A 27,016-nucleotide genomic window follows, 5' to 3' on the forward strand; every position below is an offset into this window, starting at 1 on the left:
TCAAGGAGGTTATTGTCCAATTTTTACTCTAAGAAAAACTGATTTGGGTTAAAACTGACCTTTTGTTCTCTGTTTTCAGGGTGATAACTCCCACCAATTAATTCCCACTGTGTGGAAACATACTCTTTAGGAGATAGTTTACTTGCTTCTTTTTTCTTTTCTTTCTTTTTTCTTTTCTTTTCAGGTCTGTAGTAGTAAGCCCTAAACAGTACTTACCCAGGTGCCATCACTTGAGTTGTTTGTTTGTTTGTTTGTTTGAAGAACTGTAAGCAGAGAAACAGACACATTTCACCATGCAGTAAAAATAATTATGCAATATAGAGGAATTATAAAGTAGTATCAAATGGAAATACTCAAGTTAAATACCTTAAATTTTGAAGAGTGCAGTAGTTACAGAAGGATAGCAGCGAGAGTGAAAGGCTTGATGGATGGTAGTCAGACGTGATATGATTTATGGTTTGGAGACCAAAAAGACGGGAGGCCAAGCTGGAGGTGGCAGAGCTGAAAATGTTAAGATTTTCATTGGGAATGACGAGGATAGACAAGATTAGAAATTAGGGACAGCTCAGGTTGGGCGGTTTGGAGACAAAGTTAGAGAGAAAAGCCTGAGATGTTTTGGACATGTGCAGAGGAGAGATGGTGGATACACTAGACAGAGGATGTTGAATATGGAGCTGCCAGGCAGGAGGAAAAGAAGAAGACCACAGAGGAGATTCATGGATGTAATGAAGGACATGCAGAAGGTTGGTGTGACAGGGGAGGATGCTGTGGATAGTGTGAGATGGAGGAAGATGATCCACAGTGGCGACCTCTAAAGGGAGCACGTGAAAGAAGTGCACTAGTAAATGTCCCTACCTTGCATCACTGCAGGGAGTTGTTGAGCATTATTGACTTGGTGAAGCCCTTGAAGCAAAGAATTTTCCTATGCTTGTCTGTTAGAGCAGAGAATAAAGTATGTAAGTGGTTTAAAACCCTAAATGCCAAGTCTGCCAACTCACTGTTTGAGCAGAAGGGAGAAAGACTGACAGATGGACAGAGAGAGCAAGGGGATGAACAGAAATCTTGCCCCTCTGTGGAGCAGTGGATTGACAGGTTTACTGAGTGTGTACATGCTGCTCGTGCAACAGCAGTCAGGGCGGTGTGAAGGGAACACCATTAAAATCAGTTTGTTTATTTAGAGTGGAGCATAGGTGTAGAGGAGAGCCTGAAAACAAGGGTTTGGTACGTCCATCATGACAGCTCACTGTCTTTGGAGCCAAACCCAAATCTGACATAGATTTTGATACTTTGAACCTGTGTAGTGGTCCAGAGGTTATATAACCTGCCAGTGTGTGCCTGCATGCATGTATGCAAAAAGAAAAAAAAAAAAAAAACTTTTGAAAGCTGGACAGTGGCTGATCGGTGTGTGACTCATCTGGTATATCATTCAGATGTAGCATCTCTGCAGTGTCTGAGTCACCATGCAGCAGTGACAGAGTGAGGAAGAGAGCAGGGGAGGGAGAGAGAGCCAAAGGAAGGGAGCATATAACAAAGGAAGCTGATATGATGAAAGAAAGATCATGACATTATCTTATCCTTTTCATCTGATTCTTTTCTGCAGCCTTCACTTAGCCTACTTTGGTCTGACAGGTCTAGTCTAGTGGTGTGTCTGATATTGCGTTAATCTAGAACTCATAAGAGGTGTTGCTTTTAATGGATGTTTTAACAAAGCTCTCCCCATCTGTCCCAAATAATGCTGTACACTTTAGTAATAGAGAAGGGAATTATATATTAAATATATACATCGGGAACTAGTTTGCTTTTTTTTAGCTGGTGAGGAACCTCCTTTATAAATTTGTGTGAGTAACACTCATAACTCAATCACTCAGTAGGGAGCGCAACACAGTGTAACAATAAAATTGGCCTAAACTTCAAACATCAAGGGTGTGATATGAAACCCTTGGGAGATGTAGTATTAGTTCCCTACTTTGTATGAGCTGCACAATTTTCAATGCTCTTTCAGAAGCAAATATCAGAGGCAGGGTTTCCTGTGTGTTTTATCCTATTTGTTTATTGTCTGTCCCTTTTCTCCCGCACACTCGTCCCAAGGTGTCTGCTCTTGCAGGCTCGCCTCTTAAAGGCGCCGTGCATCGATATTTTATCACTGCAATGTCACATAACATAAAGGGGGAAAAAATCCATTAGATGAATGCAAATGTGTGTCATTAGGCTCTCATTAAAAATGGCTGCAGGAAGTCGATAGTGGAAAGCCAAATGTGTGAGGAGCTTTTTTTTTTTAAGTTGAAGAGCAACTGCGTGTGATTTCTGCTGTAGATGAGAAGTAATTGCCTGCAATTTTAAAGCAATTTCTATCCCTAATGGGTAAATTGCAGGTTTTACAAAGGGGGCTTGGTGTTGTGCCATTCACACTGGAAATTACAGCAAGTGGTTTAACTTTAGATAATGAAAGGCCTGTTTTGAAGATTAAGATCGCTTACCATGTATTTACAGAGTTGTTATCATCTAACAAATGACAGTAATAGAAAATGAATTCACCCCAGTCTGCTCTAGAAGCCAGGAGTGTGTACTGCGCTCAGTCTCTAAATGCAGAACAAAAGGGCAGATGGTGATAGTGCTGTCCTTGTTTTATCTCTTCACTGTAACACAGAGATGTGACACGTCTCTATCAGGATGTGTCACGGCACTGTACCTAATGAAATCAGAGGAACAAAAAGTGGTGACAGCTTGAAATCAATAAGGCTTCAAAGGATGTGTGTTTGTGATTTATCTTTATAATCTAATTGTTTTATGAAGACCGTATCACACGGCTACAACCAATAATTCTGATTTTAAAATACATATGAAGCTAAACAAAGCTTGCACCAAGTCAGACTTGCTGTCCAGTGTTTCCTGCAAACCCATTAGACATAAAAGCCCCCCCCCACACACACACACACACCCACACACTTTTTAATGAGATTTGGAGTGTGTTCATCACCCCACTGTGAAACCATCGGTGACAGGCAGGAGGACAAAAGGAGGTCTGATGCTGGGGTTTGGGAAACTCCCCCCCACCCCCGCACCCCACCCCCCATCCCCATCCTTACCACACACACGCACACACACACACACACACACACACACACACACACACACACACACACACACACACACACACACACACACACACACACACACACACACACACACACACACATCTACTGCTGGCTCCCATCTGGTGATAGAGCACTAAGAGGCGAGCATGAATAAGGAGCTACTGGCACACAAGTGCATGCATGTCTGTGCACAGACACAAATACACACTCCAGGTGCCTTAGTTGCATTAGTCCAGGAAAAAAGACCCCCCCCCCCCCCTCCTATCAAGCCACATTTCCAGTGTCCCTCTACCTGTACTGAAAATCTGTGCTCTTTTCTTTTATGTCTCTGTCCAAATATTAGTCTTTATCAGCAAGCCAGTGAGGAAATATTATGGACAGTAAATGAGAAAATGTAGCTTTTAAAAAAAGAAAAAGAAAAAAGAGCAACAACAAATTCAATTCTCGAACCAGGGATTTTGTGAAATGTTTTTTTTGAGAGGTTACATTTTCTTCTTGCATCTTGTGAGACATCAAATGCTCGTTTTACTCAAGATCATGAAGGAATTTGAACTACTTTAAGGTGACCTTGTTCTGCAGAGCTCTCTGCTTCATGCACATAACCTGGCTTCTCACTGTCATCTGTTAAGTGTATCTGTGGACGTGCTTCTGTGTGTGTGAGCTCTTAAATGAAGCCTGATGCAGGATAGTTGACATTACAGTGCCTCGCCCCAGAGGCTCTTCCTTGACGAGGTGATGACGCACTTCCTGGGAAGGTGGCAGGCGGTATATAAAGAGAGGAGACAGAAGTGTGGTTAGGAAAAGGGAGTTTGTGTGTATGCGTTTGTGGAGATTGGGTGGCCTGCTAAATATATACCAGCTGTGGCGATAGTGCTAAAGAGGATGTGTGTGTGGCCAATCGTCTTTCCTGAGTCATACAGGAGGAGGATCCTGCTGCTGCTTTCCAAATCAGTTGCCGCTGATCCAGAGTCTATTGTGGGGGTGATTGTTACCCAACATTTGTGTAGAAGTGCAACTTATAGAATAGGACTGTTTCAGTTCTTGAACGATATGATGCTATGTTGTGTTTTGTCGGCAGTCTGCATATCTATGTACAGCTCAGTGAACACGCCCATGGTTGTGTTATGCAGCAATCCTTCAGTGAGCACCACGGACAGCTCACGGCACTACAGGAAGTAGTACTGGCATTAAACAAAAATAATTTTGTGTAAATTTATATTTGATGAAATACTAATGAGGTTCACCCTAATGCACCTTAAATTAACTTCATTCATTGATACAAAAACTGCATGAATTCTGAAAAAAAAAGTCTCTCATCAGCCTGAGAGATGCTCACAGGTGCTGGAGGCACATTGTGCAAATTCAGAGGTTATTTATGAAGCACATAGGATCTCAGGGGCCCAAGCATGACACGAGCACAGCCCCTGAGTAATTAAAAAGTGATTTTGGCATCTTCCTCTCATCCCCCACCCCCCCCAACCCCCCTACCCCCAGAGCTCCCCTGAGGCTTTAGCAGCACCTGCCCCCCACCCACCTTTGAGCAGCAATTTAAGATGCTGAACATATGCACACTCATTCTCTCAGTTTAGCATCCATGCTGTCAGACACACACACCCACATGCTGTATTTATATACGCGATGCAAATGAAAAAGTTAAAGCTCAAAAGGGCTGGTGGATGACGCGTTTCTGCACAGAACTTGCATTAGTACGCAGACAGAGAGGCTGTTTTTTTTTTTCCCCCTGATGATTTAGCTTTTTACATTTTTAGTATTTCAGCATGGTTTTTATCTTGGTGATTGGTGTGACAGTCACAAAGGGTTACGGGTCATCTCCCTCGCTTGTACTGGGGCCGGATGACGGTTCAGGCTGGTTGACTGTGAGAAAATACTATTTATGGGTGAATGGTGACACGTTTATTGAGCCTGTCAAATTAACAAGAGCAATGAGCTGAGCCAGGACAAGACTCAAAATCACACACACACACACACACACACACACACACACACACACACACACACACACACACACACACACACACACACACACACACACACACACACACACACACACACACACACACAGATGGGGGAAAGGCATGGAGAGATATGTTTTGAAACCCACCTGATCCAGAAGTTGTGCATCAATCAAACAATGATCTCTGTGTCACCTTGGGCTTTTCAGAGCTCCTGCAGAGCTGTTTGACGTCAGAGTTGTTGGGAGAATGTGTGGTCTGAATTTTACATATCCTGCTCTACAGACAGGAATCCACAGAAAAAGACTTGAAAGACAAACTGCTAGGTTCAAACACACAGGGAAAAGAGATGAGCGGATGTATATGCAACATAGAATTTAAAGGTGAACGTTAAATGCAACTTTAAATATCTTTGACTGTGCTTTAAAATATATTTTGCTACCATTATTCTTATCTGCCTAAGATTATATGAATGATACAGTTTGTTGAATCATTCAAAAATCCTGTTCAGACATTTGTCTTTTTTTTAGTAAATCTACACCTAAGCGCTTATTTAATAAATCCAGAATCTATGAATATTTGTATGACTCATGTTTCTACTTCACACTTGTGTAAACTACGTATTGGATAAGAATTGGCTTCCAGCTCAGTTGTGGTGCCACACTCTGAGGTAAGCAGGTAAATTTGGATGAACACAGAGTAACTTTCCATCTTCAGAATGTGAAAACAGAGTTAAACTTTTTACAAAGTGCGTCATTCTGCACAGTCAAGGTCAAACACTTGGGCGAAGCAGCAATGCACACAAAAAAAGGGACCCCCATTTTCCCTTTAGAATAAACTGAGCCTATTATACATTGTCAACAATTCCTCTTTTGCATGAGTGAACATGTTATCAAAACATTATCCTGCATATATATGTACTTGTGAGCCCTAATATGAGCAAAATATAAAGATGACATTGCTGTTAAAATCATTCATGACTGAGCTAAGTGCTTTCTGTTAAAACAGAGTGCTGATTTTAACTTTTTTAGACCTGTGACCACAATAAGGTATTAATTTTATTTTTTTTTTAATTGGCAAAGAGCCTCTTTAACCTCTTAGTAGGCCACTTTTGGAGCTGTGACCCAGTTATACTAGCACAGTGTATGACATTCAAGACTGAAGAATTTATTGCTTAGTTCAAATATATTAAGCAAAATAAATTCAAGAGGCAAACTACAAACATTTTCTGGTAGCTCCCTATTAGGAAGTTAGTGGAAAAGGATACAACGACTCAACTTTATTGACACTAGATGTGGAAAAGTTCATGTCCAGGGCTTTGCTTGTTTGCTAGTTTTTTTTTTTGAAAAATTGCATATTTTGCATGCATTGCAGTAGGCTAGAGAATCCCATATTTCACTACACCACTAACTACATTTTATTTACCTGTAATTAGCTAAATAAAATATGATTCCAATAATACTGAAAGGTAGAACATCACTTCAGGTTGGGAAATATTTGGTTAAAAACTCAGGAGGGTGAAGTGGTTCTGCTCAGAATGACTGATCTGCAGATTATATATGTTTGCATCGCATACACATAAAAAATGTCTAAAATAAAATCTCTTGCTTCAGTGGAAAATGTTTGTTGTTGGGTGTGGTCTTGATAATAGCTCGTGATTCTGCTTGTTTTCTGGGCGAGACCTGTATTGGGCTTATTGCGCTGTTTCGGTTTGTTGTATCTGTGCAATCATCTGCGAGAACCATGTTGTGCAGATTTGAGGACGGAGGAAGGAGCCGGCACTTAAATCGAAGTAACACCTCCAAATGGCTCAATAAGTGCTTCTCCTCCCTCTCGTCTCCATTAAGAGGTTAGAACAGTCGATAGGTCCAGCTGAACACTGGAGACTGACCCTATTGATTTCACTGAAGGGGAAGGAGGGCAGCCATTAACGGTGTACTTCCAGTGGCCTTGGTGGAAATGTAAATCTCACTCTCACAGTTATGATTGCCTGAATGAAGTGAATTCTTTTAAAGATTTATGTTTTTATTTTGTGCTTTTAGCACCAAACTCTGCAAAAACCTGTTATGTGATATATGAATATGTACTTGACATGCTCTGTTACAGATTATAATACTGATCAATCACATAAAGCAATAAAAATATAATACAATACATGCTTTGTACGCCAGATCTGATGATACTGCTGCATCATATATTTACAGTATGTTGTCTGTTAAATGTGTCATGTTTACCGCTAATGCAGATAGCACCATTTATCTGAACATCCTCTAATAAAGGATCCTATGATGAGAAAGAGAATGCTACGTCACAGTGGCTAAAATGGATAATTTGATAAAGTTTTTTTTTTTTTAAAAAAAGGTTTGCACACTATGCCTTCATCCTGACTGACCCTTTATCCAGTCACTAGTGCTTGTTAGACAGAGCATCAAGAGTTAATTTTAATCAGACAACACAGAAAATCGAGCTTTAAGCTTCCCCACATTTACCTCCAGATGAAAATGCATGGCTATCTGCCAGAAATACAAACACATGTTTTATTTGTAGATACATTTGTGATTGAGTGATCGACCACACAAAGATGTGTTTTGAGACAAAAAGAACTGTCAAAAAATCATGAAGACTGTATGAGCATTTAATGAAGTTTCTTTTGAGTTCTACCTCAGAAGCTTCATTTATGTTTGTGAATAAAGTCCAGTCATTCAAGTTTTTTTTTTTTTTATTTTCACCACAGGAAGCTACATTTTACAAATTGTTGGTCCTGATAACGATCACTGATGATCGTTTGAGTAGTATTCTATAACTCCATATAATACATAGAAGTGAAACACTGAAGTCAGGCAAAAGATTGGCTCCAGATGGCCAGAAACATGACTCCAGTTAAAGGCAATGTTGCTTCATATCTGCAGGATGTGCAATAAAAAAAAAAAAGTTTTTGCAAGCTAATTCACCATTTAGCATGTTAGCATGTGGCAACAGCAACATTTAAATATATAGCATAAAATGAAGTTACATTATTCAATGTTGCATTATTCAATGTTGCATTATTTATTCACCTTTGTTGCCAGTACAAATACTCGAGACACAAACAGATTTGTTTATCATCTTTTTATATCAAAAAGGATATAGAGTATTTCATTTCGACAGCAACAAACCTCTCAATTTACACAGCAACAGAAGCCATAGACTCACACTTTAACTTCAGAGGCACAAAAACAGGAAACTTCTTACTACTTCAGGTTGCAACATTTGCTATTTTTCAAAATGGCATGTTTAAGTTTCAACCTTTATGTCAGTGAATATTGTGACACTGAATAAGTGGTTGTACAGGAGAGGAGGGGGAGTTAAGTCAGACGGGGGGTCCAGCCACTGAATGAAAGACATTAACGCAACTGAATGCTGAGAAAAGAAAGAGAGGGAAATAGAGTGAGAGGAGAGAGAGAGAGCGAGAGAAGGAACAACAACAGCACAAATTCAGTGTGGACCACACCAAAACAAAAACAGAAACATGAAGAAGAAGAAGAAGAAGAAGAAGAAGAAGAGCGTTTGCCTTTCAGGCAAAGCTCAGTTTATCATTCTCATCTGGTGAGCAGCCCCTTCACAAACTCCTTGGACTTTTTGTGTTGTCAAAGACGTTTGCGTTGGACTCTAGTACAATATTTCATACATATATTTTTATATATTTTTCTTTACAAGTGTTTATTTTCTACATTTGTTATCACAAAAAACACGACATATTTAACAAATGCATTTTTTTAAAAAAACTGTTACGTGATGGGTGTTCATGATGTTTGACCAGAACTGTTACTATGGATTTATTGCTTTGTACACTGAGTAATGTTTGGTGCCACCTGGACACTGGGGGGGTCCAATATGCTGGAGCCTCAGTGCTGATGGTCTGTACTACCTTAAAAGTATTTGACTTTCAGCTAAAATCCAGCTCTGCTTTTCACCTTTGGTTAATTGTGCAAAGAAATCGAAGCGACAGCAACAGTTTCTGAGACAAAGACAAAAAACTTTGGAACATAAAAGAAACGTTAAAAAGGACAAACTACAAATTTCACTTTGTTCCATGCATAAATACACAACCACACACATCTACACTGTGAAGTGCCAACTTGGAATAAAACAAACAAAATGAACCCCCTTCAGACCTTATCAGTGTGAGTGCAGAATGAAGACAAACCCATGGTTCTGGTGTGTGTTTCCTTTTTCTTTCTAATTAGGATTCTAAAACACCTTGGATAACCGGACGCTGTTCATCAATTCATAAAATGCTTCATCTCACCTCCTTTTTGTAAGACAGAACAAAAGCAGTTTGTCCAAATGCTGCAGTTTGTTCTTCTATAACTAGAAATAGAAATATTCTGTTTCATGAAAAGTGCAGATATCCTGTATGTAAGCATACAAATATTTGTTTGGGAAGGTTCACAACTTCTGCAGTGTTATTACGCCTGCATTTTTGGAGGTCTGTTTAGTCAAATCTGATCAAATCATACTGTAGGTCAGAGTCCTGGTTTAAACCCTCCAGGGGAGTTTATAGGATGCATTCAAATGTACTCACTTATCTCTTTATTTACATTATTTACTCTATTATAATTATCATTTATTATTTTCTTTTTAAATATTATAACATTTGCACTTCTATACCAGTAAGGCTCCTATACATATTTTGGTTGGTACCCAAAGTCTTTGCATTGCACAAATCCTTTATAAGGTCTTATAATGGCAATAACTATTGTGGTCTAGCTATATCTAAATTTATACAATATTTCTTTCACATATGTTTTATTTAAGATAAATCTTTCAAAAATGTATTGGTACAGCTACATTTTAAGTGGCATGATGGTGATGCTGAGTGTTATTATGAGAATGGCCAAACACCTGCACTACACTGCTGAGATGCGTCGGGCTGTAAAAAAAAAAAAAAGAAAAAAAAGAAATGAAATGCGTAATTGCAGCAGTACAGGATTACAAAAGGAATTACAGGTAGGAAACATTTTTATCATTTGCATGTATAACTAAATGAACATCACAAGTCAGTGTGCTGCTTCTCAAGCCTCCACACCAGGTCACTTCCATGTTCAGGACACAGAAGCTGGTGATGAGAAATCAAAAATAATGTGCATTAAAGGACACACTAGTTTGAGTGCATTCAGGACCGTACAATCTATATCGAGAGAGTGTCTAATTTCTGTTTACAATATTGTGCAGTGACATATTCATACACTGAAATGGCTGGCTTGGAGGACAGCATACTGTAACTGTTAATTTGATTAATAAGGGTCAGCTACTATGTACTTCTATAGGCTTCAGTGTGGTCAGGAAACCTTAGCTGATGGGATGAAAATGTTCACGTTTTACACACAGTTGCACTCCAAATAAATATATCTATCATTAATATGCATAATAATACGTTAACAGACTGCCAATTTGATATGTGTTACACCTCTATTAATCAAATATCTTTAATTATTTATATGATCTAGTCAGTTGAACATTGAGTTGGTCTTTTTTTTTTCTTTTTTCTTTGTTTTCTTTAGAATTTGTGCAAACAATACGACAATGGATTGTAGCTTTTCTTATTTCTCATTTCTTGATATTTCTATGACTAAATCTGACACTCAGGAAAATAAACCTACTCATATGTCAGTGAGTGTGCGTTTGGTCTAGGAGTATCCCTCATCCTGCCTGTATCCGTAGCCTCCTCCCTGTGCTTCTTCCTGGACATATTCCTCTGTCTTCTCCCAGCTGGCAGCCCAGCCTCCATTCACCTGCGTGGTTGCACCATATGTCTTGGCCGGCCCGCCGAAAGCACCGTAACTTTGAGTGATGTCACCTGTTTCTTCTGCCAGCTCGTCCTCATCAATGAAGCCACATTTTTCCTCGCTGGTCAGTTCAGGGTCAGCCCATGGCTGTTTTTCTCCTGATGCAAAGATGCCGTAGAAGACCACGCCCCCGTAATGCACCATGGAGGCTATGAGGAATACATACTGCCATTCCTCTCTGGTCTGAAGAGTAAAGGAAAAAAACATAATTAAGCTGGTCATACCAACAAGTAGCCTATTCAATAAATAATATAACTGTGACCTTGTAGCTGAATATTAGGGAAATATTTTATAATTTGTATATTTTGTAAATGTCTGGCTGCACATAACGTGAGGTGTGCAGCCAGTGATATCATGAAGAGTTGGAAAAAAAATTTAAAATATGAATTTTTGCACACATGAAATTATAAGATTTTCATCGCAGTCCTATTTGAAGGAAAAGCCCTTACCTTGTGCTTTGTCATAGCACCAACAATCAGTGGGCACACCATGCCAGATAGGGTACCCACACCATTAGAGATGCCCATCAAGATACTGGCATAACGTGGAGCAATATCCAGGTGATTGACATTGAAGCCTGACAGCAAAAAAAAAAAAAAGAAAAGAAAAAAAAAAGACTTTACCTTTATGAGCTATAAGTTCCCTAGATTTAAAAGTCAAATTGAGGGAGAAAGCTTAAAGCTATGAGTAAAGTCTAAAAGACAACAGAACCATGACACAGTTGAGGATAAAAGTAGCACAAATGGTGACCATCTTGTTGCAGAAATAGACACCAACTCGCCACACATCCTCCTCCTCCCCCACCCTGACTAGCTGAATGAGTAAGTGTCCTCGTGAGCTGCTGCATGCTGCCTGCCTGGCAAGTCCCCCGAGACGGCTAGCACTGAATTATTAAACACTCTAGGAGAAAGCTGGAGAATAACAGACAAAAAACTGATTTTGCACGTAGTCACAGATATCTGCTGCATCTGTAACTGAGTATAAATGTAATATCTGTTGAATGAATGGCTGGCCTAAAGGTTTAGGTAAAAGGATCCTAGTGTGCAAAAGGTTTTTCCAAATATCTTCTTTGAAGCCACCGTATTTAGCTAAGAAATAGTTCAAAGTATAACTCACCAACACAGATTTTTTTTTGTATGAATTAAATAGATATAAAATGACATGTTAATTAACTTCATAACTGCTGATTTTTTTTTTAATTGCTGGTCTAAGACACTGATTCTCCAATTCTACTCATCATGATATGCTAGCAATCTCCTAGCTCTATCATCAAATGTAACACACAGAGCCGCAGCATCTCAGACCAAAACAGCCACTCCTCATCTCCCTTCATACTTCATTTAAAACCAGAAAGAACACGAGTCAAGCCATTAGCCCATGCAATGGTATCCTACTGATTCTTTAGAATGCCCCATTCTTTCACTTATAAAGGCAGACTGTGTGGCTAGGTGCTTGATTTTATACAGGGGACTGAAAACCCGTGAATTTAAAAATTAAGAGTTGTGGCCCAGTGCTTTTGTCCATATAATGTAGCTGATTGCTGCTATAATGATGATAAAATGTATTCTCTGTAGGCCCAAACTCTAAATCCAGAAAGACTAGATGCAAACAGTTATTTATATCCTGTTTCGTACCAGATATATTCTGATTGCTTTACTTTACTAACCTGATATAGCAAATCCACTGAAGCCCACTGCAAGCACGAGGAAGGAGATTGCCACTCCTTTGCTGTGGGAATATCCTACCACCAGAAGCAATGTGGCCTCCATGCCAAATCCTAGCAAAGAGAGACAGTGGGTCACACAAACAAGCACACACAAAGCCCACGGGCAGTTGGTCACAGTGCCAATTGAATTAAGCATGATACATGGTCTGCACTCAGTTACATAAGTGACAGATATGCAATCAATGCACCGTCACAATCAGTGACTCAACCCATGTACTGAAGTATTGAACTGATAGATTTTTGAAAAAATATAAACAAAACCATCTCTGTAACCCAGCTGGCAGTTTAGAGCACTTTGAAAACAACACTATGGATCTGACACCATCAAAGTAACACCCTGTGGCTGTGCAGAGAGAGGTGTGGAAATTTTTGATTTCATCTTCAGTTCAGACTTCTCACCTCCGCAGTTCATGATTTTCCTGACAGTGGTAGTTGACAGGATGTTCCTGCTGCGCAGGTAGTCGGCCAGCTGGCCACCAATGGGCACAATGATGGTCATCACCAAGTGGGGGAGGGCAGATAGTATGCCTACCTAAAGCCACATACAGAAAATAAACTAATTTAGCTGCACAGCTGAATGGGAGCACAATACATGGAGATTTATACTTTTTAATGGGATAAAGATCAAAGTGACTTTTTGGAATGCAGATGTTGACCGCTGAATACAGTTTTATTGTTTTTCCTTCATGTTTAAAGTCCCCCGCACAAATTACAAATTAATCTGCCAAATGTAAAACAGTATTTGTATCTTTCATTATTTGTGTTTTTCTCACGGGTCCAAAGTGACTGTGGAGAAAATGGAAAATATTCATGTTATTAATGCCCTTTTATGCGCTGCCAAATAAATGTTTGAAGGAAACATGTCATTAATGTCAAACTCAAACACACTTTGCACACTCATAGAATTTGAAAGTTGCACTCATCTAATCTGAAAGTTGTTGTGTTGCTATATTAAAAAGAAACCTGAAACGGATTATAGTATTTAAAACAACTATGCTGCAGGTTGACTTTTAAATGTGTACCTGTTAATGTGCTTTTATTCTATTTGATTTACTTTTTTTCCAACCTCTAAAAGCTACCACAGACCTTCTTAAAAGATAACCATATATATATATATATATATATATATATATATAGTGGAAATGTATATTGCATCACTTTGTTTTGCTGTGTATTAGTTCAGGAGAGAGAATAATTGGCCACCAGCTGCACTGACACTGATTCTCATAATAAATCAATGAATCTTTCCAAGAGCAAAAGGTCACTCTCAGCTTTAAAGTGACTGACTCTGAGTGTGTGTATCTCCCTTTTTTGTTGCTTGTCTTCTGACTTATTTCATAAGCTCACCTTGCTTATCTCGAAACCAAACACTTCTTCAAAATATGCAGGTTGGCTAATCAGCAACAGGTAAAACGTCCAGCTCCTGCAGAAGTTGGCCACAATGATTGCATAGACAGGCATAGAGGTGAAGAACTTCCTCCAGGGTGTCTTGAATTTCTGGAACATATTATGACAAAGCACAGTTTTTGTTCATGTAAAGATAAAGAGCTTTGCCTGGCTGATATTGTCTGGTATTGTGTTAGTATTTGTTATGCTTCTTAAAAGACAAAGGGCTGAAAACAGAGAGTACTTTGCAGCATTACTTATGTTATCATTTAGGCCTAGGCCTTTGAGGCTGTCCCCTCACCTCTGCAGGGCCCATTAGCTTGGCACTCTCTCCAATGCTCTCCTCAATGTAGCAGCGTTCCTCATCCGTGATGGTTGGATGTTCAGCAGGGCTCTCATAAGACACAAGAATCCAGAACATATACCAGAAGATGCCAACGCATCCTGCATTGTACAAACAGATGCCAAGTTAGAATTGTACAGAAGAACCACTGCAACTAATTTTGACCTTAGCACATGCAGAGTATTTGGCAGCCTGATCTTTCTAAAACGCCTGAGAGAATAAAAGTCAGACAGGAAAGCTAACTGTATCCAGTCCACAGAGAAAGAGAGGGGGGGGTTATTTATTGACACACCAAAACATCAGGGGGGAGAAAATCAATGCACAGTCTGCCTGGCTAAATCCATTTGACTTTCACTGGAGTCTCGTAGGTTTCAGCGAAGCTTAAAAACACTTACATATACAACCTACATGTCTTTTTCATACATAACAATTTAGCTCCAATTCTTTTGTGCATCAATATGCTTCCACATCACATGCAGGCCCTCACTGAAGAGTCCTACCATAGACATAAAACACCGAGGACCATCCTGAATACTGAACCAAGATCCCAGCCAGGGGCATCGCTATCACAGCACCAGCATAAGAGCCTGAAGGACAGCAAGGGAAAAAGAATTCAGTGCTTGGAAGCACAGACATCACAACCCATAAAGCAAAGTATATTAGCTCGTTTCTGAATCAGGGAGGAGAAACAGACACAGACGTATTTACCACAGAATGAGATGGTAGCCAGACGACTCCTTTCTAATGGTGGCGCCCATTTACTCCAGATCCCATGACAGGCTGGGTAGGTGACTCCCTAAACCAACAGCACAGGAACACTCAGTATTCAGTATTACAGTGAAATAATAAGCACTAGAGGAACTCCATGTTCTTTGGTCTGTTTGTCTGAGCAGCCAGACAAGCTGTTCTAGAAACGTATGCATTCTGGTGTCGCAGAAGCCAGTGGGATAATATAAATGCAGCCAACTGATGTGTTGTGTGTGAAAAATATGTCAGGATTTGAACAGGGACAGAATTGTAGAGCATGTGCATGCATTAGTTTGCATCCATTTTTTTTTAAGCTACTGTATTCATATTGTTGTTTCATGAAAAGGGTTTCAACATTTCTACACCAAACTGTGTTTAAAATATTACAGATATTTTCAAGGTTAGGATGTGCTAAAAGTCCGTCTGGAATACTCATTTAGACACAAATCTCAACCAACCAGAAATCTAATGTCAAAACTAAGCAAAATTAACATTTTCACCTCTGTAATTACCATGAACAAACTGCTCAGTGCCGTGATGACCTGATGAGCTGTTCGTGAAGCAAAGCAGGCCTGTAGATACTAAATGTTAATCAGCCACTAATTTGGGCAAACTCTGCTGATGTTTAATCCAATCTGCAGCCTTTCTTACAGTAGGCGAGGATTTTGAGGCCCGAGCCAATATTACCACATGGCCAGGAAAAGATGTATCTTTGCATGTTTATATCTGTCATCACAGTGTATAGCCTATGGAAGAACTGCAGGATGAGTTTCCCATGTTTTTCACTCCAATAGGTATATTTCATCAACACGAGTGTCAAATTTCACTACAGAACCAGAGGACTGATATGCCTTAGCCTACTGGCATTTTCCTCTCTGCAGGATCACTTTACTTTTGTTTGCATCCAGGACACAAAATGTCACAATAAAGGGGAAAGAATAAGCTGGACAAAGCCATGAAAACCAGTTGGAGTTGACTGGATCAATACAGTACATCTCACATTTCATCAAACTGCCTGTTACACTCTTTATTTTCTCCTGGACTAAAATTATACAGTAGACTCTTTTGCAAATGCTACAGTGACATAACAAATCCCCACATATACCAGTAATAACAGAAACTTCAGATACACATACATCAGACACAGTGCAGCCTTTAAGTACTGGTGAGAATAAATTCATTGCTGACTTTTATTCATGAACACAATAAAAACAATGCTAATAAAATAAATTAAGAAAGAATGCTTTGATACTCCTTCAGATGGTGACAGTATCTTACCTCCACCAGCCCTTGTAATATCCTGACAAAAATGACACACCCATAGTGGACTCGGGCAGCGGAGGGAATGAACATGTTGAGAGTGGAGGTGAGGACAATGGCTGCACCGAATACCCTGAAAATATCACAGTGATAAATGTTTTATACACAGCAAAACCCCTCATAATTAACTGTTCTGAGTGTATGACAGTATAATTTAATAATGAAATATCACAGTAGATTGGATCTTTCTTTTTGTGGGTGAATATTGCCCCGTTTTTTATTTATTTTTGTTTTGTTTTCGTAGTCCTTTTGCTCCGAAGGCCAAATAAATGTCTTTGTTTTTACTTCGTTGTGGAAAGGCTGAATTCTCCCGACGTAGCTTTAAATCATCACTGCACCTGAAAAGCCGCGTGGACGCAGGTCTCGTTGTGCGTCCTCAGGTTTGATTGGCTCTTGCCTTACACGCGCTCGTTTGACGTCATAGAAATGAATATTTTAAGCGGTATCGCCCCGTAAATGGCCACGTCATGTGTCGCTTAGCAACCCTTTTCACTTCAATACAGCTCAGGACGTGCTTCTCCTGAAGAATGACTTTTAATTTTAATTTGACCGAAAGGAACGAGGACAGTTAATTGACGGCTATTTTGCACGTTATGACTCACTAATAACTCGGGGGAGAAAAAGATTCATGTAGGCTAATTATTTTTCAGTGGTTGTTAAATTTAGGCCTAATACTGCTTATTCTTAAAGCTCACACTGAAGGATGTAGACACAGGAAGAGCTTTTTTTTCTCTTTTTCTTTTTCTTCTTCTTTTCATGCAAAGGCTTTTTTTTTTCATCTTTTTTGGTAGGAAGGAGCAGGTGAGAAAGCACAGCAAGGCCAAAGAGAGAGACATTTCTCATTTCTGTCACGTACCCCCGCCCCACTCATCTGCACGTGGGGGGGCAAGCCCTAATCCGGTGAAGACTAGTGTTGGGCACGAGACCGATTGATTCGATTACATCCTCGTGTCAATCAACGCGCAGGCAGACTGCAGGAAGATGCTTTAAAAAAAATCAGGGGCCTAAATAAGAATGTTATAAAATATCATAAAGAAACACGTGTTCTTTATATGTGATCGAGACGATTACACAAGAAATGATTGGTGTGCGCCATATCGACATCTATCCGCTAAAATGCACACTGTGTTATTACAGCCTAGTCTCTGCAGTTTAACGTAATTATAATGACTGACGCATTTGGCAGTGCTCATGTGAATTAAAGCCTTTGGCGACAGGACCGGGTCTGGTATCCATGCCCTGAGAGAGCGACAGATTAGACCCGGCTCCCCCTAGGGAGCTCATTAACAGGTGGCAGAAAGCCCTGACACCGGGAGCTGCAGGCCTGCCAGCCCGGTGCCCTCCCTGCAGCTCTGCATCACTTCAGAGCAGCAGATTGTCTGCTCCCTTTGTGCAGAGATACTCCGCATATAACTGGGAAATGCTCATTCATTTTACAGTTCAGACAAGAATATTTCCATGCCTGGTCTTGGCTGTGTCAGATTTATTTTTAATTAATATTATTATTTTCTAATGTTAGATGAATTTATTGCACTTCCCGCTTGCACTTTTGTTTTCCCACAATTAAAAAAATAGCAAACATAGAAAACAATAGGCAATTGGAGGGAGAGGAAACGAAATTCACACCAAATGTTCTGTCATTTTTTTTTTTAAATCGACCACACCAAGTCATGAAAATCTGAAGGTAGCTGTGTTGTATTTATGGCAGTTCAGAGGAGGTGCCGCCTACCTGTTAGCTGCCAGCCTGGAGGATATGTATCCTCCCGGGATTTGTGTCACGATATAGCCCCAGAAAAAAGATCCGTGAATCATTCCCACCGTCTCTGGATCCCAGTTGAACTTGGCTTTCTGGTAGATAATATGGAAAACAAAAACAGTGGGGGTTAAAATGAACAAGTAGGCTATGTGCTTTGGAAAATTTAAAATGTGTAACATGTACTGTGGCTATTTAACCAAGAAATACACGAATTTAGTCTGTGAAAGGAAAAATCTAAAGAATGTTTATTAAATAGCTACATGTGTTTATTTGGGTTGGATGGCGTTAATGTAATTACTAAAGTATCGAATTCTCCTGTTAAAAAATAATAATACTAAAATACAAAGTAGGCCAGCTGTGTTTAACCTAAATAGTTGGGCTTTCCAGGTAAACACGAAAATGTGGTTAACATTTGGCATGATGGAGTGTGTGTGTGTGTGTGTGTGTGTGTGTGTGTGTGTATATATATATATATATATATATATATATATATATATATATATATATATATGTGTGTGTGTGTGTGTGTGTTATTTAGTAGATTTTAAAAACTATATGCGCCTTTTGTATGTAACTGGAGATATCCCTTTAAGAAAAACCCTGCCTTACACATTATGTCAGCTGACACAGTTCTACGTGATCTAGACTAATCAGAAAATAGTGACGCCTTTGACTTTAAATCGTATTAAAGTGGTAATGTAGCTATTTACCCCGCCGAATATCTAGAACAGGCCATAAAAGGTCTGGTGTCATTTTGAAACAGGATCATCTCTAGCCCATGTTTGAGTTTGTTTAAAACATCTATCCCTATCAAAAATTCTTGCACACAATTCTATGTGAAGCTCAATGACTGCCGGGGCTCGTTTAAACTTGGGGGGATTATTTCGTGGCCAGTACAAAGTAAAGTAAAAGGCCTTCCATATTTCTGTGTCATGTGCAGAGAAATTCGGTTTGCACTTTTTTTTTTCTTGATGCAGTAATAACCAGCTGCCATGTGCCATGATGCAGACTGCCTGGTCTGTACACGGTGTACTCGCTTGCTCGCTTTGCCACACCTCTTTGATGATGATCTTGCCGTTCTGGTGAATGGTGCTGTTATTGACCATGCCCACTATGGCCACGCCCAGGTTACACCGGATGCCGAAGGAGATGCAGAAGCCCAGGCCGCTCATGATGGCGATGATGTAGCGGCGGGGCAAACCGAAGCAGTAGCAGTCGCACAGCGGGGGTTTCTTCTCAGCGGCCTCCCGTGGCCTTCCATCCTCCGTGAGCTCGATCACCTCCCCGGTTTTCTGCCTCCTCTCTATAACCCTGCAACAGCCAGCTGGTGTGAATACTGTCTCTGTGTAGGTCCTCAGTCATCCAGATCATGGTAGTCTTAAGCGCTTGAAATGAAGGCAAATTAACTTTTTAGGTTCGTGAAGAGGCTTCATCCAAGAGGCTTTTTGCGTTCTAAAAACTGAGAGTCCCAGGTATTTAACCCCAAGTGAGGTTGTCCCTTTGTAGGCGGATCTGGCCCACATTTCTCACACAGGTTAAATACCTGGCACTCTCCGTCAGGTTTTAGAAGTAAAGAAGCCTCTTGGATGAGAGGTGAAATTTCTTCAAGAACCAAAGAAGAAGTCCAGTTGTCTCGATTACTACCGCTTAAGAATAACACTGTCTGCTGAGTCCCTCAGTACAATAACACCATATGAAATGACTATTCTCAAATATATGTACATAAAACCTCCTAGCAGATTTTCCCCCAGTGGAGGCCCATTAATATTTCCATTTAGCATGAATATTTCATTAGGGCTGGTTACTTCAGACTTTGTGTGGGTGTGACCGGGATCCTGTCTGAGATGTCTTGTCACACAGTCAAGCAAATCCTGGAAGCATTTCTTGCAGAATCACCATAACCAAAGAGCTGTAAGGGCGGTGAGTGGTTTAGGCCTCTGTGCTGTATTTTCTTAATGGAAAGTACTTTCTCACACCGAGGATTACAGTCAGAGCCTATCTGGGAGGCTGCAGTCAGATGACTCCCGCAACGAATAATTAAAAAAAAAAGAAAACAAAACAAAAGAAGGAAAGAAATAAATGTGATCGTTTTTATTTGCTCTAAGAAGGGAGGAAAGCCTCGAATTGGAAACAATAAAGAAAGTCCCCCTGTAAAGCTGAATTAAGTCAAACATGCACCTGACTGTACCGCATTGCAGCAGCCAGCTCACTTTCACACTCATTAGCATTCAGGAACAGAGCAGCAGCTCCAGCCTGCAGACAGCCGTCTGTGGGCTTTCCTCAAACTCCCCATGTTTTGGGGTTTTTTTTCTGTCCAGGAAAATCACATTTATTCGCAATGCGCTAATTTTCCAAAGCTAAAATTCTATCAGAAACATTTAAATTCCCGTACCTACAAATTAATGAAGGCACTCAAAGCTAAATAAAACGGACAGCAAACGAAGGGAATTAAATGCGAGTATGTAAGGTGAGCTGTAAGGCCTTGTTTAGGGGGTTACAGCTAAGAGAATACAGAGAGCCACCGCGTTTAACGAAAATCTGTTTTACTATATTTATCCTGCAGATTTGAGTAAGTAGGGGCACTCAGTTCCCCCAGTGGTATGTACGGCAAAGAAAATGAATTCACAGTGAAATCGGCCTAATGTGAATTTAGCTTTAAGTCTAAAAATACATTTATTCTGCTGCCCAAAAAAATAAAATAAATAAATAAATCGCAAACGTTAAAGAAAAGCCGCACAAACAGATTCAAGGTGCACAAATAACTAGTTGTATATTCACATGAATGAAATTCCATTTATTCGATCACAAAGATATCAAGAAATGCTTTTAAAATCATGAATGAATCCCAAAAATTTCTCGCGTGGCCTAAACGTCCTGTATAACCTATCTGCCAATCATATTCATGTACAGGCCCCTGCATCAGGATCTACTGGCATCCAAAACCTTGCCAGTAACACACACACACACAGACTCACACACACAGACACACACACTCACACACACACACACACACACACACACACACACACACACACACACACACACACACACACACACACACACAGATTTGATTGCATAATTTTGTTGTTCTCTTCTAGAGGCGTGACTAGACATCCCTGCAAGTTGTAAGACAGTTTTAGGTGCCCCCTGGATCCACACGTCGCCATGGCTCGTACCTTGCTAAAATCCAGCATGCAAATAATCGCACTTGAGCGTCAGATAATTCCACATGCACCAGTCCAGATTTAAAAAAATAAAATAAAATCTAAACGCCTGTCCTACCTGTACATATGACCCAGGGTCTTCCCCGCAAATTCCTTCACCCCCGCCGTGGCTTTCATCTTTACTGACTCCATATCCAGTTTCTGAATGTAGGCCTGTTTTCTCAATTTTGTTTTACTGTTTAAGCGTCATGTTACAGCGCAGGATGTCCGACTGCAGCGGCTGCAAGGAAAACAACAAACGAAGTTGCCAAAAAAAAAAAAAATCTGAGCCCAGGAAGGCGATGATCCAACAGCCGAGAATATTTCTCAGCGCTAAACTGAGAGCACAAAGGCAAAAAGACCTCGGTGTAAAAAAGGGGGATCAAGCGACCAGTTCGCCTTCATCCACCACCAACTCATCTCCTGCCTCGCGTACAGTAGCCGCGCCAAGTGGCATCACGACGAAAACGAGCGAAAAATTGATAGCCAGCGTCGTGGAGCGATATGGATCTGTGTTCGCACCCAAAAAGAAAGAGAGGGGGAAACAGAGCTAATGAATGAGGAAAAAAAATTTTTTTTTAAGTTAAAGTTCAGAAAGCGAGAGTGGGCGTTTGGAGTGGCTTCAATAAATCAAAGAGGGAGTGAGGCTGTATCGTGTCTCCTGTGGTGAGCGCAGGTTCATCTGACGTCGTGTTCAGCACCGAGGTCAGCGACAGCAGCTCCGCGTCCAACATCTGGCCAGCTGCTCAGCCGAAATGAAGGCCATACGCAAAATATAACATGCTAACATACACGGTGTCTCTATATATGAAAATATATAAGCTATAGGAGCTTGTCTGTACCTGTAAATTCATAAAACATTGTGGGGAATAGAACGATCTGTTTTATCTGCCTTCAATCCCTCACTTTATTCCGCAGCTGAAATGTGAGACAAAATGAAACATTTTGAGTTGTACACATTTTATGCTTTATTTTTTAAGGCTTTAAAAAGTAAATATATATATATATTAACATCAACAGTACAGTTGAAAGCTGCAGCTCTCCTGAGGGCGGTGCTATGGAAACCAAATGAGCAGGAGTGGATCCCCCTCCACCCACCCATCCCACTGCTCCCCTCCAACAGGCTCCTCTCCTCAACGCAGGAATCCATCCATAATTTAAGCGTCTCCCGTTTTCCTCCCCCCGACAACCGCATCTTCCCGCAAAGGCATGAAGACAATCTTGGAAGCATTTTTAAATGAGATTTCTTTCTACATACGACATAATAATAATAATAATAATAATAATAATAATATTAATAATAATAATAATAATAATAATAATAATAATAATAATATGCGTTTTAATTTAAGATCTTGCGCTACTAACAGACAAAAATTATGGGAGGGGGTTGGGAGGACCAGGTTCTCTCTTGTTATTTGTCGGTATGGGGCGCCACCTGGTGGTTGTAAAAAGCAGTCTGAAACATTTTTGTTCCTTCAATTCATGCACATTGTTTAGTGTTTATTGTTATATATTTTGTATTTGTATGTATTTTGCAAGATGAGATATATATATATATATATATATATATATATATATATATAGTAAAATTATAAGCTGGTATGTCACCACTACACACACATGCATACACGCACACACACAATACAGAGTTAACTTTTTGATTAGATACAGTACTGTGCAAATGTCTTGAGCTACCCCTCGTTTCATTATGTTTTTCCTTCCAAGGAACTAGACTTTCTTGTCATTTTTAAAGTCTTAAGCAATAGTTCTCCCGGCTTTCTGAAGGTCTTTCAAAGTATTCGTTGCACATTGGCTTCTTTTTCTCACATTTTCAGTCCATTCCTTGTATCTAGCCATTTTCATAGGAATGTTTTTGTTTGTTTGTTTGTTTGTACCACTTAACACTGACCTATGACTTATTTAAGCATCAAAAGGCACCTCAACAAGTCAAGGGATGAACTAGTGTTGTGTCTACACATATCAGACAAGTTACCAAAAAACAATTTTAAATTGTGTCTTCAGGCACAGATGGCTGTAGACACTGACTGTTGTACGTGTCACTGAGAAAGAAATGAGGGGTGGCTCAAGATTTATGCACAGTATGGTAGGTAGCACATTATTCCACAGCTTTTACAACAAATGTTGACTTTTCTGTAAATGAGGAGTGGGCTTGGTTTCAAGAGTTATTTATTGCGGAGAAAAATGCAGCATATCTTAAAAGAAGTTTGGATGAGATCTTTAAGTGGGAGGAAGATGCACAGTATAGACACACTGAATGTCTTTTTTTAATAGTTGAAAGTAAAACTCAAACAAAATTTCTTTTTCTTTATTTATTGGGAATTTTAACAGGTTTGCTAATTCCTGTTAAATAGGCAACAGCAAACTTGGAATAATACTGACAAGATATTTACATGGCCACAGTTTATGCACAAAACCAACATGCTGCACATAGCTTGCAGCGATAACAAATACTATCAAACAGATATTCACTTCAGATAGGAAAAATGTTTTTTACAAAATCATACAAAGACAAATAAAAGACAGATGTTTAAGGCATTAGTTTATTGGGAAATACATCATGCACTTTGCAGGACGCCTCTGTAAACAGTCATGTTCAACAGACAATGAGAGATTTTAAATCCTGAGATTGGAGTGAGTCAGGCTTGGATGTTGACTGTCAAATATATCCTGCTGACAGCTGATTGGATATTTTTTTAGTTTAAATCACAAAGTAGATCAAGTATAAACATAGAAACATCTAAAAGTATAACAGTATCTGACAAATGATCAATTTACTAAAAAAAGCAATCAGTTGTTTGTGTCTAATATCAAATAAAAAGCAGGAGCTATTTGTTTTCATTGGTCTGGTCCCTTGACAAGGTGATGATTTCTATTACAAAAAGCACTGGAAGAATTGGCTGAATTAACATTGCTTGTTGGCCAGTTATGAGGTGAAGAGGACAATTTAAAATAAGAGCCCAGGTGCTGCAAGGACATTTATGAGCAACTGTAAAAATGTAAAAAGAGTAGTTCTAAACAGAAATGCTTCAGGCCACACAGCAGAAATGGATCAATAAATTAATTGCAATTAATTAAAAAAGATAATAACTTCTTTACATTTACACCAACACAGAGACACCAGCTATGGTTTAATGAGCTGGTTACTAAAACGATTTCATTTCACTCATACATATCCTAACCAGGCTACAAGAAGTCTGCTTTCTGTATATTTCTCAGCTTGTGGTTACACAACAATACAAAAACAGAAAAAACAAAACAAAAAAACACTGGCCATTTGTTGCATAAACAGGGAGAAGTAAAGCAGACACATTACCAGCTTAAAGTCATCCAAACAAACTGCATTAAAACAGCAGATCTGTGGAGCACCCTGCCGACATGTTCTTCATGTAGTCTGTTTTTTTTTTATTACTTTTTTGCAGTAATCCTATAATTAGTCCTGCAGCAACTTGGTAATACATGTAGAAGATCAGACGTGAGCCTGTAGCTGCTGTCTCATCGCATTACTCCTGCGGTCCCTAACTCAGGTCAGCGTGAGTGGAATAACACCACACTTCTGATGGTTACAGTATCACTGCAGTATAATGGAGGTACTTGGTTTTGTAATGCACAGTTTTAAAGAGCTTTTCCCAACATATAATACACTCAAACAACAAAGCTTGTAGTATCATAGCCCAGCTACAGATCAGTGGACATAATGTTATGCAGCTACCAATTAAAAGAAAAAAAAGAAAAGTTTTAAAAATAAACAGAGTGGAGCTGTCTGAGGGATAACTGTCGGTTGACTTGTGTTTAAATATTTCCATATATGAGTGTTTACATTCACAATTGAGATGCATCTTCTCTAAATATTCAGTCCTTCATCCTAACATGCAGAATATGAAAGTATTGACATCATAATCAGCCCTCTAAAGAGGAATTACACCTAATGTTACATGTTCAAGATCAAAAACCTTAACTGTATCAGCACACAGAGAGATTAAGTTTTTATGACAAATAAAGAATGTAAAGACACTTTTTGTGGCACAGGAATGCTTCATCTGCAAAAGAAGCTGATTTTAAGCACAATGAAATGTTACATTGCACTGGATTTTAAATGATATACAGATCCTAACATAGGAGTGCATGATGGAAGGCTTTAATGTCCATCCAAAATAAAACAAATAGCGTTTTTAATTCAAAGACAGAAGCCCTTGCATACGGTTGTTCTCAGGGAGAGGAAAATACGCAGACACATCCACTCTTGGCTTGGTTAGCTGGAGGTGTGGCACGGGTGCTACAGGCACTCGGAAAGCATTTCGTGTCTGTCTGGCGTCAAGGACAGTTCCGACTGCGGGTCTGTGATGAAGCTGGCACTCAGCTGCAGTTTGAGCGTTTCCACCTCATAGTTATGCAGGTACTCTTGGATCAGGTAGCGTTCTCGCTTGATGCGCGCCTTCACATCTGACGGGACGTCTGGGATCATCCATGCAATGAAGAACTTCACCACAAAGACCACATGCTGCATAGGGAGAATTTTCACATGGTAAATTTTCACTTTCCAACATTAATTCTGGGTATTTATGGATATATTCTGGGTATTTTTCTGAGTAATATGTGGGGGAAAGCTGTATTGTCTTACTTCCATGATAATAATGAAGGCCATTTTGGCTGCCAGGATATGCCAGAACTGCATGGTGTGACTGTACTCATTCTCATGTCCTGGAGGGTGACGGTAGTCACGGTATCTGTACACAACAACAACAAGAGGGGCATCATACAATCAGTGATGTACAGTGTCAGTACACACTCACTGGTAACTTTGTTAGGTACGCCATTAATATAAATATCTAATCAGCCAATCACATGACAGCAACTCAGTGCATTTTGACATGTTGACTTGGTTAAGACAACCCGCTCAGTTCAAACTGAGCACCAAAATGGGGAAGAAAGGTGATTGGAGTGACTTTGCATGGTTGCTGGTGCCAGACAGGCTGGTTTGAGTATTTCAGAAACTGCTGATTTAGCATGATTTTCCCACACAACCATACCCAGAGTATACAGAAGTTCTCAGGGTGAAAATGCCCTGCTGATGTCAGAGGTCAGAGGAGAATAGCCAGAGGTGATAGGAAGGCAACAATAACTCAAATAATCACTCCTTACAACCAATGTATGCAGAAGCTCATCTCTAAATACACAACATCTCAAACCTTTAAGTAGATGGGCTATAGCAGCAAAAACAAACAAAAAAAAAAAACACACTAGGTGCCACTTCTGTCAGCTAAGAACAGGACAATAAGGCTACAATTCACACAGTCTCACCAAAACTGGACAACAGTTTGGAACAATGTTGCCTAGTCTGATGTCTGCTACAACATTCAGACGGCAGGGTCAGGATTTGGCATGAAAGCACGGAGCCATCCTGCCTTGTATCAAAGATTCAGGCCAGTGCTGGTGCTGTAATGGTGTGAGGCAAAGCTCAAATCATGACGATGAGTTCCCTGTACTCACATGGCCTTCACAGTCACCAGATCTCAATCCAGAAGAGCACCTTTGGGATACGGTCATGGAGATTCACATCATGGACGTGAAGCTGAGAAATCTGCAGCAGCTCTGTGATGCTATCATGTCATTATGGA

The 27,016-nt window shown here is 39.9% G+C and overlaps 2 protein-coding genes across 3 annotated transcripts in view; both read right to left on the reverse strand.

Annotated features, from left to right (window-relative positions):
- Positions 1-8,556: 8,556 nt before the first annotated feature.
- Positions 8,557-22,044, reverse strand: slc17a6b (solute carrier family 17 member 6b). Its single transcript, XM_030758592.1, has 12 exons — positions 21,457-22,044; positions 19,230-19,485; positions 18,148-18,266; positions 16,377-16,491; positions 15,060-15,147; positions 14,852-14,938; positions 14,310-14,452; positions 13,970-14,119; positions 13,022-13,154; positions 12,563-12,673; positions 11,346-11,473; positions 8,557-11,079 (listed from the first exon to the last, which is right to left on the reverse strand). Exons 1-12 carry the CDS (start codon positions 21,528-21,530, stop codon positions 10,738-10,740), a joined length of 1,746 nt encoding a protein of 581 aa, XP_030614452.1. The 5' UTR covers positions 21,531-22,044; the 3' UTR covers positions 8,557-10,737.
- Positions 22,045-23,927: 1,883 nt separating this feature from the next.
- ano5b (anoctamin 5b) overlaps positions 23,928-27,016 on the reverse strand; it is a 35,025-nt gene continuing 31,936 nt past the window's right edge. For both annotated transcript variants that reach the window (XM_030758580.1, XM_030758572.1), the window contains 2 exons: positions 26,020-26,125; positions 23,928-25,899 (listed from right to left, as the gene is read on the reverse strand). In XM_030758580.1, the coding sequence (XP_030614440.1) occupies positions 25,675-25,899; positions 26,020-26,125 (331 nt within the window). In that variant the 3' untranslated portion in view covers positions 23,928-25,674. The remainder of the gene's footprint in view (positions 25,900-26,019; positions 26,126-27,016) is intronic.

Source organism: Archocentrus centrarchus, chromosome 3 (genome assembly GCF_007364275.1).
Source record: "Archocentrus centrarchus isolate MPI-CPG fArcCen1 chromosome 3, fArcCen1, whole genome shotgun sequence".
Lineage (NCBI taxonomy): Eukaryota > Metazoa > Chordata > Actinopteri > Cichliformes > Cichlidae > Archocentrus > Archocentrus centrarchus.

What these genes read in the sequence shown, in the direction of transcription:
- slc17a6b (XM_030758592.1), bottom strand. Translation starts at nt 21,530, where the DNA reads ATGGAGTCAGTAAAGATGAAAGCCACGGCGGGGGTGAAGGAATTTGCG. An exon ending in GCAAGATCATCATCAAAGAG is followed by an intron (nt 18,267 to 19,229) that starts GTGTGGCAAAGC and finishes ATTATCTACCAG; the next exon opens with AAAGCCAAGTTCAACTGGGA. An exon ending in TTGGTTTCGAGATAAGCAAG is followed by an intron (nt 13,155 to 13,969) that starts GTGAGCTTATGA and finishes ATGTGGCTTTAG; the next exon opens with GTAGGCATACTATCTGCCCT.